General features: G+C 51.1%; 1 protein-coding gene across 4 annotated transcripts in view; it reads right to left on the reverse strand.

Annotated features, from left to right (window-relative positions):
- The window catches only part of ASAP1 (ArfGAP with SH3 domain, ankyrin repeat and PH domain 1), a 327,653-nt gene that overhangs the window by 260,476 nt on the left and 52,764 nt on the right, over nucleotides 1-14,413 (reverse strand). For all 4 annotated transcript variants that reach the window (XM_066379536.1, XM_066379535.1, XM_066379533.1 and 1 more), the window contains exon 3: nucleotides 6,693-6,819. In XM_066379536.1, coding sequence (XP_066235633.1) covers nucleotides 6,693-6,819 — 127 coding nt within the window. The remainder of the gene's footprint in view (nucleotides 1-6,692; nucleotides 6,820-14,413) is intronic.

A 14,413-nucleotide genomic window follows, 5' to 3' on the forward strand; every position in this document is an offset into this window, starting at 1 on the left:
ACCTGAGTGCCTCACGTACATTACCTCCTTTAATACTCAAAACAACTCCAGTTATCAAAGGAAGAAACCGAGGCTTAGATGCCCAGTCATCTCTGGGCCATCACTTACTCATGTTTAAATAACACGTGTGGGAATGGCCGAGGCCCCGGTCCGTCCAGCTCTCGTCCCCAAATGACTAGGTTACGTAAATGGAAACCATCTCTCCGAGGCTCCCTGAACTCCCAAACATAAAGGCAAAGATGTGGGGAGTGTCTGAGCACCCACACCACATAAAGGCTTCTAATGAAAGCCTCTTCCCCCCACATCAGTGAGTCCTATATTCCACACGGTGGCCTCGCATAGATCACAGCATGTCTTGTGAGAGGACAGGCTAGCTAGCAAGATCAGGTTCCTAAATTCAAGCTGACTCCCCCATCCATCCTACTTGGACGCAAGTTCTAGGGAGCAGCAAGGGAAGAGGCCCCACCCACACACAGTAAAACCAGCCTCCACAGCCTCTGGGGAGCAGAGCACAGAGAGGCTCATTTCCTTCCCATCTTTGGGCCTCAGTCTCCTCTCCGAGCCTTGGTTTGTGCACATGTAAGAAAATGACAGAACGCTATCAGACAAGTGTGTTATGAGGCAGTAAGTGTGGAAAATGGTTCCTAAGCCCTAAACATGGCAGACACAGGGCAAGCAGCATTCACTTGGAATACCCGGCCAACAGGGGCCAGCACTGGTTTGGCACGAGCACGACTTCTGGTACAGAAAGGACGTGTCCTTCTCTCTTTTCTTCTGTGGACAAATGCACCCTTCACCCACTGACCTTTGCTGATGATTCCCCAAACACACACCTTGAATCTCTCTGCACTGGGTCAGAGGTCTGGGCCACAGAGCCCAGACTGTGTGTGGGAAGCAGTATCGAGAGAAGGCTTGTTCGCCTTTTGCTGTTTTTATCTTCAGGGGACCAGGGACAAACAAAGGACACGGTCTTTACCTTAAGCAATGCAGAGGGCCAGCCTCGATTTTAGGTAGCCCTTCCCGAGACTAGTTCTTCAGTAAGACTACAACCAAGGTCAGCAGCTGCTATAGAAATAAGCGCTCCCTATTAAGCTGATCAGCTCTCAACGTTTACAAGGAGGAACGCACCTGCATTCTGGAACCCTGGGAGCGTTAAGAGCAAGACCATTGCTCAAGCCCTGGCCACAGAGGTCCTGTGTGTGAGGCACCCCGGAACAACACTGGAAGACCTACACGCATTTACTATAACATGGAAGACGATTCCCAAAGGAGCATGGTAAAAAGTAACAGCTGGAGAGCCAGGAAGCACGAAAGGGCTCTGACCCGCAGGCAGGAGATGCCACAGACAGGGGGTTAATTCCCACATCCACTAATTACTGTTGGTGTGTCCATGGGCGAGGACTTAACTGCTGTAGGCAGGGGGCAAATAATACTAGTAGGGTGAATTTGAGCATTAAGTGCCAGTATGAGTAGGCTTGCACATAGCAGAAACACTAATAACTGGTCACTACTGTTATTATGAAAGAATAAGTCTTGATAATGAATCTACATTCCACATCTTCACTCTCCACTCAGCCAAACAGTTCTATGCCCTCACAAAGGAATGGACACATCACCTGCATATGGTAAGCCAAGCTAGCCTCTAACGCAAGACCGCTGTTGACAGTCAGCCCCTTGATGAAAACTCAAACTGTTCTCCAGGGCAGGGCTGCTCACCTGCGTATCCCCAAGGCCTAGCATACTGCTGGTCACAGAACAGGCCCTGGACAGCTTCCATACTGACTGGGCGGTCACGGGAGTGACTTCAGCTTGTACTGCTAGGGTACAGCTTCCATACTGACTGGGCGGTCACTGGAGTGACTAGGGTATAGCTTCCATACCGACTGGGCGGTCACTGGAGTGACTTCAGCTTGTACTGCTAGGGTACAGCTTCCATACCGACTGGGCGGTCACGGGAGTGACTTCAGCTTGTACTGCTAGGGTACAGCTTCCATACTGACTGGGCGGTCACTGGAGTGACTAGGGTACAGCTTCCACACCGACTGGGCGGTCACGGGAGTGACTTCAGCTTGTACTACTAGGGTACAGCTTCCATACTGACTGGGCGGTCACTGGAGTGACTTCAGCTTGTTCTGCTAGGGTACAGCTTCCATACCGACTGGGCGGTCACGGGAGTGACTTAAGCTTGTACTGCTAGGGTACAGCTTCCATACCGACTGGGCGGTCACTGGAGTGACTTCAGCTTGTACTGCTAGGGTACAGCTTCCATACCGACTGGGCGGTCACGGGAGTGACTTAAGCTTGTACTGCTAGGGGACAGCTTCCATACCGACTGGGCAGTCACTGGAGTGACTTCAGCTTGTACTGCTAGGGTAAAGGCCCTATGTCATTTCCTATGAACTAACTGCCCCTTTCTATCCTGTGAAGAGTGACAGCCCTATTTATCTCTTTCTCAAAGACCATTCGTTTCCCATAACAAAATCGAGAAAAGAACCCCAATACCTCACCCAGGCTGAGCAAAGTGACTTGAAATTAGCGGGCACTCCAGAGAGACACGCTAGGTGAGTGCAGTTCCTGGGTTATGCCCAAGTAAGTTCCCACGTTTGAATCTGAAAAACCATAACCAAATATTTGAACGCACTGGGGGGAGGGGGAAACAGTGTTTCTACGTGTTTTAAGTACTGCAATTAAGAACTCCCTGGAACGTGAACATGAGGAAAAACTAAGCCTCATGGGGCCGCAGGCACCTCTGCTTCAGGAGACAGAGTAGAAGGTCCATGCCAGTGAAGCCTTCCATGGTCTCTACAAAGCCAACGAAACAGACTTTTGTCGACAACAGGATGTCTCTTTTCTACCCTCGCTGCTTAAGGATTTCCGAACAGCATTTGCCTACTAGCCCTTTGACCCAGAGACAAATCATTTCTTCTCCAGGCCTCAACTTTCCTCTCTGTGAAATGGGAAGGAGTGAGTGTCCCTCATTCCCAAAGCTCCCAGGAGGGGGACATAAGAGCATGCCTGCCATCTGTCTGCCCAGAACAGGCCTGGCACAGAGAGGCTGCTCGACCAATGGGCAGAACACGCCGCCTCCTTCCTCACCACAGACGAAGTGCTGGCCCAATCCGAGTTAACCAAGCAAACCTTCACTGGCTCCCCCCTTTCACCAGGCACCAAGACATGATCGAGCCAAGCCTTTACACAGAGGGTCTCTCCTACTGTTTCCCCTGGAATGCCTGCTAGCTCCTCTCTCAGGAAAACGCCGTCTCCTAGCCTTCTAGCCATTTACTCATAACTTCCAAATGGTCACGAGTGAAACAGCACACGTCAGTGTGCTCTGGTTGCTGAATAAGCAAAACACTGGCTTTTCACTTGGAAAACACTCACACACCAGGATGAAACCCTGGCAACCACTCCGTTCCCGCTTCCCAAGGGCAGCCACTCGCTGCGTGCCAGCCACACCATGACTCCCAGAGTCACGGGGTCCCCTCACCCGCGAAGGGGGAGCCCAGAAGTAAACTCTGCCTCTCTTACCGTTTTCTGACCCACTTTCTAGAGTGCTCCTAACAGAAAGATTTCAGTGAAAGCATCAACATCTGCAAGGCCCAGCACTGTTTGCCAATGACAGAGAAAGGGAGAGAGCCTGAGTTCATCCCGCATCCCAGGCTCGGAGCTCTAATACAGTGTTTTGTTGTTGTTGTTTTTACTGAGAATTAAACATGCTAATTAGAAACCCAAAAAGCAAAAAGGTTTGTAAATGAACAAGAAGACATTAAATTACCAGAACTAGACAAGATTTTTTTAAATGAATTCCAAGCTGAACAAATTAATTCCTATTCCTGAGTTTCCACATCACCAAAAAAGTATCTAAAAGTTCTATTCCTAAGAATAATCACAAGATAGGACAAACAGTGTCCTAAAAGGTTCCAAATATCTCACTTGCAAAGCACATGCCAAAAAGATTTTGTGGTTTGCCCTGAAACTTTTCCTTATATTTTGAGGATAATAACCTTCAGCCCTTTTTTTTTTTCTGGTATTTTCCCAAGTTAGAAGTGGGAGGCAGCCAGTCAGCCTCCTGCATGCGCATAATCGGGATCCATCCGCATGCCCACCAGGGGGCGATGCTCCGCCCATCTGGGGGCGTTGCTCCATTACAGCTGGAGCCATTCTAGTGTCTGAGGTGGAGGTCATGGAACCATCCTAAGTGCGGGGGCCAACTTTGCTCCAATTGGGCCTTGGCTGTGGGAGGCAGTCCCATATCTTTTAAGAAGTGAATTCTGACCACTTAAGATATTTATAATAATGATTTATAATAACATAACCCTGCCATATATATATATATATATATATATAAGCTTAGGGGGAAATAAAAATTCAACTGTGATGGTTATCTATAAACAAGAAACTAAAGATATATTTCACATTTATGCAAATAGCATCACTCAAGAGTCTAACCTTACAGAATATGATTTCAGAGTTAAAAGATACAGACTGGGGACAATGACTTCTTGACTAGTATTGTACTCCAGTTCAGGAAAAAAGTTACATAATTATTGTTCCTTTCTGAGTGAAACATGTAAGTGTTATATTTTTGAGAACATGAGAATTATCAATGGGGTAGAACACAGCACTTTTAAATTTCTAGCCCAGTTCCAATTCCTTCTCAAGTTCACAGGTGACTACATTTGTATTATGATTGGAAGTATTTTTCTCCTTAATCTTGCAAAACAGTAATACACGTGCACACATACAAATGCATCTCTTACATTTTTTTTTTAATTTAGTTACCTCAAACTAAGACCGAGAGCAACAGCACATAATGCAAGATTAACCCTATCCTCTGCTGCTGCTGCAAAATATGGACACGTCCCCCTACAAACAGCATCACCAACTACTTAACCTTATCACACCCCGCCCAAAAAGAATGCAGCAACACTATCTGAATGTGCAGAAAGGGAAAGTTAAAATAACTGACAGCTCTATTAGTAGCCACTGAGGAAGTTATCTAGAAGGAAAAGACCCGTTCAGTCTAATCAATGTCACATCCTTTAGAGGCACATACAATTAGTACTGGAAAAGGATGCAAAATGCTCCTCTATCAGCAGGTTCCAATTTATCTCCATTAAATGAAGGGCAGACCCATTATGGGGTGGAATGCCCGGCAACTCCATTTAATCCTGGACACTAAGCATCAGGCTAGCGCAAGACTGACAGTTCACAAAGACCAAACAAACAAACAAACAAAAAAAACCCCACATTTATTTCTGGCTTTCAAACATATTGTAGATAGGTGCTAGTTCTCCAAATAAATTCAAAATGCAGTTCTATACCCCAACATGAACGTCAGAAAGAATCTCAGAAAAACGTCCTCAACTGGCATAAAACATTTAGACTAATGTGCTGTACCTGGCAGGCAAGATGGGAGCCAGTACTCACAGAAATCCCACCCCTTCTAAAACACAGCACCCCTGCGCTTTAGAATACCAGACCTACATGGAACCTAGTCTAAAGAGCACCAAACCCCCTGTCAAGTCAGTCTGCCCACAGAAACTCGAGCTTCTCAATATGGAAGAGGGCTGGCCATGGCAAGCTTAATCAGAAAGAGCTGCCAACCTCAAATAAACCAAACCAGGATAATCCACCCCGAAAAACGACCTGTTTTCCTAACTTCCCCCAATGCTGTCTTTGCAGCTGCAAGGTTCCTCTTGTCTGGAGGGGAATGCTGCTTTACGGCACTTACAGACGGTGCCAAGTTCCAGGGCAAATGTCCTATTTCTACTGATGTTCAGAGGCTTCTGCAGCTCTTGGGCTTGTGGGTTCCACTCCACCCTATCACTAATGCACTTCAAATTGTAAAGGAAATCGCTATGCCCTTGGCCCCATCCCCACACACTCTCAAGGGTTCCCTGGAGGGTCTAGATAGGAGGAGCTGTTCTTCCTGCAGTCTCTGGCCTCCCTTCTCCGGGTCTGGTCAGCGCTTCCAGGCAGCAAGGGCCTCAGGTCTCTCTGTTCACAGCTCTGAGTGCCCTGCGGGCAGGTCTTGCTGGCGCAGCAGCCTCCAGCATAACCAAACCCTAGGACGACAGGAGCCGGGTGGGGACCTGTCTGCACAGATCTCTTTCCACCCCGGATATACGCGCGGGGACTCAAGGGTAGGAACCCTGGGTGGAGGCTTGTACCAGCCTGGGTTCCTTCTCATTCCTTTAAGATTCTTCCTCTCTCCTTGCCTATGCGGCTAAGCCTGTCTGGCCAAGCCCTAGGGAAGTGCATTCACTGACCACCTCTCTGTCCCTTGATGGTGACCTTGGCCACGTTGCTTCCCCTCCCTCTGCCCTCAGTGGCCTGACGCCACCTACTTCGCGGGTTATGACAGGGTCACTACGATGTGGAAGGCGTCAAGCAGACTGCCTGGCACCGAGAAAGGGCAAAAGATAGGGAAAGAACGTTCTTCTTCTTTCTGGGGGTGCCCAGACTTCGCTCAGTCCTCTGCGCACATCCTGCCTTCGGGCGCTGCCGCCCGGGCACACGGGGCACCGGGCTGCACATCCGAGGTCTCCCGTGCACCGGGGAGCGGGGCTTTGCGGAGGGGGTGTGGCTCCCCAGCCCCAAACATCCCGGGCTCAGGAATCAAGGCTGCGAGCGGGACAGCGAGGGGGTCCCCGGAGGGGCGCGCGCGGGGGGCGCCGGCCGCGACCTACCTCCTCCAGCAGCGTAACGGTGTTCCTGCAGTTGTGCAGCCGCGTGGTGAAGCTGGACGTGGTGGGCGAGTTGTAGTCCTCGGTGGTCTCGGCGATGAACTCGGAGACGGAGATCTGGTCCGGCATCCTGCCGGGGGGGCGAGACACAGGCGGAGGGTGAGTCACGACGCAGGCTCCCGGGATCGCGGACCGCCCGGCGGCTCATGAACGCCCCGCGCAGCCCGCCACCCGGCGCCCGGCCTGGCGCCGCTCCCGTCCCCGGTGGCGGCGGCGGGAGAAAGGGCGGGCGGACGGGCGGAGCAGGCGACGGCGGCCCTTCAAACTCCGAGCCGCGCGCGAGGCAGGGGGCTCTCGGGGACCCGCCTCCCTGTGCTCATGCCGGCGGCGGCTCCTCGGCGGCGGGGGAGGGGACGGGGCGGCGCGGCGCAGAGGGATCGGGCCGGGCGGCTCGGGGCGGCCGACGCTGCCTCCCCAGACGCTCTGACAGGCAGCGGCGAGGACACCGACACACTGAGCACACACGCTCCCGCCGGCAGGCAAGCGGGCGGGCGGCGGGCGGCGGCGCTCCCGCTACAGTCACGGGGACAAACAAGGAAGTGCTCTGCGCAAGCGCCGCCGCCCCCCGCCGCGGCCCCCGCCCCGCCCCCGCCGCCCGCCGCCCCGCCCCCGCCGCCCGCGGCCCCGCCCCCGCCCGCGCCCCGCCTCCCAGGCCACGTTCCGAGGCGGGCGCCGGGCGGGGGCCGCCCCCGGAGCGCTGGCTGCGGCAGCCTTGGCTAGAAGGGGGATCAGAAAAAGTTTTACGCGTTCTTTTTTAGTCCCGTGTGGGTGCAGGACGCGAGCGGGGAGAGCAGCCTCCCGCGGGAGGGCCAGCCAGCCCGGTGCCCCGGCTCGCGGCCCGGCTCCCGCCCTCACTCCCTTTGCGGGCGCGCCCCGCCGCTGAAAGCCTGATTTGTGCAGTTTGCGTAGTCGCTAATACGCTGAGAACAAATGAAAGGGTTTTGATTTTTTACAACTGTCTAATCTTTCATTACCGATTCTTCCCCCCCCTCCCCCAAGAGGAAAGACAGGGTCCGGGGATAGAAAACGCATTTCCCGAGGTGCAAATGGTGCACAACGCTAAGCAGATGTCAAATTTCTGCGGAAAACGCACCAACAGATTGCTCATTCCACGGCCCCGGCAGATGGCTAGTTTTCTCACTAGCTCAATCTACTTAGTCCAAAGAATCCATTTAATTTCTCACCATTGATTGCGGATGAAACTGGTTTAAAAAAACAACAAAAAAACCTAGGCACTTGGGAGGCAACACCCGATTGGCTCCCGTAATTGGAGCCAGCAGGAGCCTTCTACGGCCACCTCAAAACTCATCACCTAAATGCGCCCCCTGAGGGCAGAAGGCAGGCCCTGTCGCCTCCCCCAGGATTGAGTTCCTGCTGTCTTAAAGGGTTAAGTCTGGTTTATAACCCCAACTACAACGGAGTGCCCCAAGGCAGGGACTTTGTCATTGCATTGGGCCTGGGGCAGACTAGTAGTCAAGTGGTTGTCAAATGAAAATGCATCAGCACGCTTACGGTCAACAAATATGTACTAAGTGCCCTGGAGGCTCTGTAGTGACAACGCCTCTGCTCGGGTCAGCTTACCTCCTAGCAGGGCGACAGGTGGCCAACCACTAGGTCAGATCACCTGGATCACTTACAGAGTAAGAAAGTGATGGAGGTGTAAGGAATGTCCAGAGAAGGCCTCTATGACCAGGTGACAGCTTGAGCAAAAATGAGAATAGCCTAAGTCCCACTGATACCCTGCTGGCTAGGGGACCCTGGCCTTCGGTTGCCTCTTGTGAAGAGGGAAGAGAAGGGTACCCACCCTATGAGACTGTTAAATGATAATGAGGAGAAAGTGCTTTGTGCACAGGAAAGCCATTATGAGAGTTGGAGGTGTTTTGTCTAACCAGGTCATCCTGCAGGAAGGTTCTGTGACTTGGAGCAAATATGGCCCCTACTAGCTTGGGCTAATTAAGTTCTCTGAGCCTCAGAGACCCCGTGCTATGCCACAGAGCAGTTAAGACCTCCATCCACTCCAAGAGGGCCTTCCTCTAGGCTGGAAATCAATTTAGACTTTGACTTTGCATTTATTCTATTCTTCCCTCTATTCCAATCTGTCATTTAATGCTTGTCACTTCTGCTGGGCTGGTAGCTCCTTGCATCCTGCGCGTATGGCTTACGGTAAAAGCTGTACTAGGGCTCAGTAAATACGAGCCGTTATTTAAAGCCTAGAGTCAGTGAATAACTACCTGCCTCCATTCCGGGAGCCCTGGATGCCAGAGCTTTCTCTCTTAAGAACTGATGCTGTCACTTTGGGCCTTGGTGCCATCACTTGTAAAATAAAGGTGGGACGTGTCAAGATGACCGTATAGCTCTCTGCCAGCTGGGGCTGTCTGAGCATGCCCTGAGCGCTACAGGTGCTGTAATAATAAAGATTGTGACAACACGCTGAGCTAACTGTGGTGGTAAACAGCCAGCTATTTGTTTCTTGACTGAATTCACCAGAAAGCCCAAACGTGCTGTCATCAATTAGTGTTTCACTTTCATTTGAAGATTATGTTATAGATCTGCTCCTCCTCCCATCTCCTCTGGCCAAGAAAGGAACTTGTGGACAATGTGATTCTGTGCCCGGGGAAGGATATCCCACCTCAGACAGGTCTGCAATTAGAATTTCAAAGGTTCACAGACCATAAAATCCTCTTTAAATTTGAAACCATGCCCTAGTGCAAACCATCTGCACCTCCCCCATTTTATCCAGGACCCTGAAAACCACTCCTGGGTCTCTGAAAGGGAAGAGAGTCTGACAGGGGCAAAATTTTAAACGTCGTTTTGTTTGTTTGTTTTCGTCTGTATGCGTGTGTAGTTCCTCAGAAATAGCCAGCATCCCTTCCAGAGCCAGGAGACGCGCATGCGCACACACACGTATATACATGTGTGTGCCCAGCTTTGTATAAAGCGGTCATCGTCTTCTTCTCATCATCATACTCCCCATCAAAGACTATTCAGCACCCTGGGACTTCTTGGGGCAGTTTCTTACTCTGAGCACAGCTAGCGGGAGGCAGATAATGGTCCTTGCAGGATGCTTTTCATCTCCTTGAAAAGAGGCAGTGAGAACAGTGGTGGCTTATCCTCAGGGACAGCGGTGGCACTACTGGCCCCACTGTCATCAGGGAATTGGCTAAGTTATATTTCCAGTTGCAGGCACCACTCTCACCCATCTGCCTAACAACCAAGGGGGTGCACTAGCAAAGGTTGACAAGGTACCAGGGGTGGAGAGTGGGGGTGGAGAGTTTGGGGTGCTCTCTGGGTGCAAAAAAACTAAGAGGAGTTATTGGTGCTCTGATGGGCAGTGGTCGCCGGCATGCCAATCTGAGGGGAGGGGATTGCAGCATTCATCAGATGGCCTCCATGCTTTCATGGGGCAGAGCAGGGGTCAGTGTAGGCAGAGAACATGTTTTGTGTTACATGGACCTGGGTTTGACTCTCTACTCTGTCGCTTACGAGTCTTGTTTTCTCACCTGCACAATTAGGGTAATAATAAAATGATGTATGGGTTGTTACATAAAATAAAATGAGCAGATGTGGAGAAAAGAGTTGATGCATAGGGAATAAGTGTTGGTTCCTTTGGAACTCCCCTTTTATGTGCAGTATGACTATAAATACATGCCTCTGCATTCCAGGACTCAGATAGGTCTCTAAATTAGTCACCTGGAGGAGGGAAGATGAGGGGTAAGTGGAGGCTGCACAGCGATTCCCAGTGTTTGGGATCTCAGATTTGGGAATCGTCTTCAGAGGCCTGGCTTATTCTTATAAATAGCCTTTGTGAGGCAGATCCATTAGCAATGGTTTTGGATTTCAGAAGTAAATAAACAGTATCTGGAGAAATAGAACAAACACTAATTGAGACCAGAAATAGATTGAAGCCATAATATGAAAGCCTCATTTTCACAGAACACAGTTCCTGTAAAGAAGGCTATGCTGAGCAAGGCAACTTCGGGAGGATAGAACAAGGCATTTATTTCCCGGGAACATGAAAGTTATAGGCTGACTCTCATATGAGAAAAACTTGGGCTCGCATCTCCGCCACAATGTAGCTATTAGACCTTGTTAAAGCAATTAAAATCCCTGAGCCTCAATTTTCAAATCTGCAAAATGGGGGCAATGAATAGTAGCTATCTCTGAGAATTCAATGAGCCTATGATATAAGTAGTTAATACCTTTCAGATAATATGGGATATCAAAAGTCTTATCTGGAGATATGAATTCTGATATTCCTCACTAAAAACATTTACTGAAATCTATGAACACGTTTTTTGCTAAGTATAGATTCTGGAAACACATATTCCCCTTTAAACTTCAGGACAAGTCATAAGGTAAGTATAATTATCCTAAACTTACCAGAGAGAAACCTGAGGCTACAGAGATCTAGGATCCTACTTTCTGAGCCCCTATCCCGGACCAGGCACTGCACAGGACCAGGCACTCACAGGGCGCCTGAGCTCATTCATGTGACAGTCCTGATCCGGGAGTGTTACAGTAGTGGAGTCTGAGACACAGTGCAGCCTCCCCGCAGGCTAGCGTCCCTGCGCCTGGCAGACTAAATCCAGGGCTTCTGCTACCACCGGCCACATCGGTCCTCTTGACTCTACTTCATCTTGTGCTTCTGTTAGCTATGTATTTTTCCCACCCCAGGCAGCCAAAGAAAGGGTCCTCGTTTCCTTATTTCCATCTGAGAAGGTAGGAATTCGTTTCCTAGCCTCTTCATGAAGTCACAGAAGAGAGGAAGGCGCAGTGGGGGCAGGAGGAAGGCAGGATGAGGGTGACCCCTGGGTCTCACTGCCACACTTCTATTACCGTGGTCTACCTGAGCTAACGACTGCTGTTTTCGTGTGCGGTTTCGGTGTGCGTGCTTCCCAAGTGCACTCATGCACTGTCATGTAGTAACAATAATAATAATAATAATAATAATAATAATAGTAAGTCGAGTCTAGTCCTAAATGTACTCATTTTAAATACTCCGGGTAAACCGCTAGAGTGTGCTCAAAAAGAAAGAGAGCCCTGGCCGGTTGGCTCAGTGGTAGAGCATCGGCCTGGCGTGCAGAAGTCCCGGGTTCGATTCCTGGCCAGGGCACACAGCAGAAGCGCCCATCTGCTTCTCTACCCCCCTCTCCTTCCTCTCTGTCTCTCTCTTCCCCTCCCGCAGCCGAGGCTCCAATGGAGCAAAGATGGCCCGGGCGCTGGGGATGGCTCCTTGGCCTCTGCCCCAGGCACTAGAGTGGCTCTGGTCGCAACAGAGTGACGCCCCCCCCCCAGAGGGGCAGAGCATCGCCCTCTGCTGGGCAGAGCGTCGCCCGCCCCCTGGTCGGCGTGCCAGGTGGATCCCAGTCGGGCGCATGCAGGTGTCTGTCTGACTGTCTCTCCCTGTTTCCGGCTTCAGAAAAATACAGAAAAAAAAAAAAAGAGAGAGAGAGAGAACGTGGTTAGTTTGGAGAGACAGAAACCACTCAGTGTCACCTCCCTGCTCCCCGATTGTCCCTTCTGCTGGGGACAGCAGGAAAAGAGGCCGGCAGAGAGCTGGGAGACCCAGCGGACTCAGCTCCGTAGTGCAGCTATCAACAGAATGAACTCAGAAAGACGTTTCTGTTCTGTCTCGTACAAGGATGATGTCGGCTAACCAGTGCTGTGTGTGTTACATGCCCCGCACTATTCTGGGCCGTGGCGGGCACGGCCTCACTTGGCCCTCGCAGCAAGCAGGGTAAGCAGGGTCCCTATCACTCCCATTGCATTCAGGAGGGGAACCTGATGCACAGCGGTCACCTGGGCAGAGGTGGAGCCGGACTGACCAGTCCGAGTTCCCAGCCCGTGTGACCAGCCACCCTGTACTAGTGCTCATAGGGAGACAGTGGGTCCCCAGCCCCAGGATACTTTTCTGTTAGAGCCTATGTGTTATTTTTTTTTTCCTCAGGGGGAACTCATTACAAGCCCAACTCCCATGCAAGCTTGCCTGGTCTGGAGAGCGCTCCCTTGCCCCCTCCCTCCAGTGGGGATTCATCTCTGCGCGGGTGTTTGCAGTACAGGCTCTCTCCCTCTGTGTAAGCAACTGGAGGGTGTTGGCACTGCTCAGAGGGACGTCAGACTTCTAGGCACAGGGACAGACAGAGAGGCTCCCCAGTGACAAAGAACTCTGCCAGTGACAACACTCAGCTCCGAACTTGGGTCTTCCTCCTCTGCGTTCTGCGCTACATTCCCAAGGCGTCAGTTCCCTGCAGCACTGGGGAATAAATCCTGTGCGTCTGTCCCTACATCCCCTACAGCCCCCAGGAACTGAGGGAGGGGCAGGAGGAGGTTCCCACAGCTCGGGCTTGGGACTGACAAGCACCATTTCCTGAAGTCTGCCTGAGCCTAGGCTGGGGTACCGCACTTTCCACTGACAGAACTCAAAGACATGTACAATCTACTCACGGTCAACGGCCACCAAGTGGAGAACTGCTGCTCACAGCCAGTGAGAGTCCCACCCTGCAGGCCTTTTCTCTCCCACAGAAGGCCCTGCCTAGGACAGGTCCCCTGTGAGCCCCCAATAAATGTGATTTGGATTGAACCAACTAACTCCCTTTTATGAGCTGTATCATTGTAACGTAAGTAAAACGCCTTCCAGTGAAAAAAAAAGTACGGTGTGACATGGAGTTCCTAAAAGCTTGCAAGAGGTTTGAAATCCTAGTTTGTTTATTTATTTATTTATTTATTTATTTATATATTTTTTATTTTTTTGTATTTTTCTGAAGCTGGAAACGGGGAGAGACAGTCAGACAGACTCCCGCATGCACCCGACCGGGATCCACCCTGCACGCCCACCAGGGGCAATGCTCTGCCCACCAGGGGGCGATGCTCCACCCCTCCGGGGCATCGCTCTGCTGCGACCAGAGCCACTCTAGCGCCTGGGGCAGAGGCCAAGGAGCCATCCCCAGCGCCCGGGCCATCTTTGCTCCAATGGAGCCTTGCTGCGGGAGGGGAAGAGAGAGACAGAGAGGAAGGGGGGGGGCGGAGAAGCAAATGGGCGCTTCTCCTATGTGCCCTGGCCGGGAATCGAACCCGGGTCCCCCGCACGCCAGGCCGACGCTCTACCGCTGAGCCAACCGGCCAGGGCCCTAGTTTATTTCTGAAAAAAAAAATTATTCTGAAAAATGAGAAAAACTTACAAAACACCCAGGTTTCTTTTCTTTCTTCTGATGAATTTTTGTTTTCAGTTTGGTTATCATGCTTGGCCACGCCCACATCTGTGCTCTCAAAACAGAACGTGCCTCTTCCTTGGCCCTTTTCCAAGGTACCATTTCCCAAATATTTGTGTTTTTCCAATTAGACCGTGAGCTCCTTGAAACCAAGGGGTTGTCCATCCACTGTTAACAGCCTCAGAGGCCCAGGTACTTAAGAGATAATTATTGAATAGAGGGAGGGAAGAAGGAATGAAGGAATGAGTCAACGGTGAAGGAAAGAAGGAATGAATTGACATTTCTAGAGAGAGGAATATGAGAGGAATCAGAAGAGGACAACTAGAAAGAGGAATCCTGGTTCTGAGAGCCTCTTCCATCAGCTAACATCATCATCCACGACCAGGCCCAGAAGGGTTTTCGAGGACAGTGTGGTGCCCAACCCTTCCACTTTTCAGATGAGGAAACTGACTCTCA

This window comes from Saccopteryx leptura, chromosome 3 (genome assembly GCF_036850995.1).
Source record: "Saccopteryx leptura isolate mSacLep1 chromosome 3, mSacLep1_pri_phased_curated, whole genome shotgun sequence".
Taxonomy (NCBI): Eukaryota; Metazoa; Chordata; class Mammalia; order Chiroptera; family Emballonuridae; genus Saccopteryx; species Saccopteryx leptura.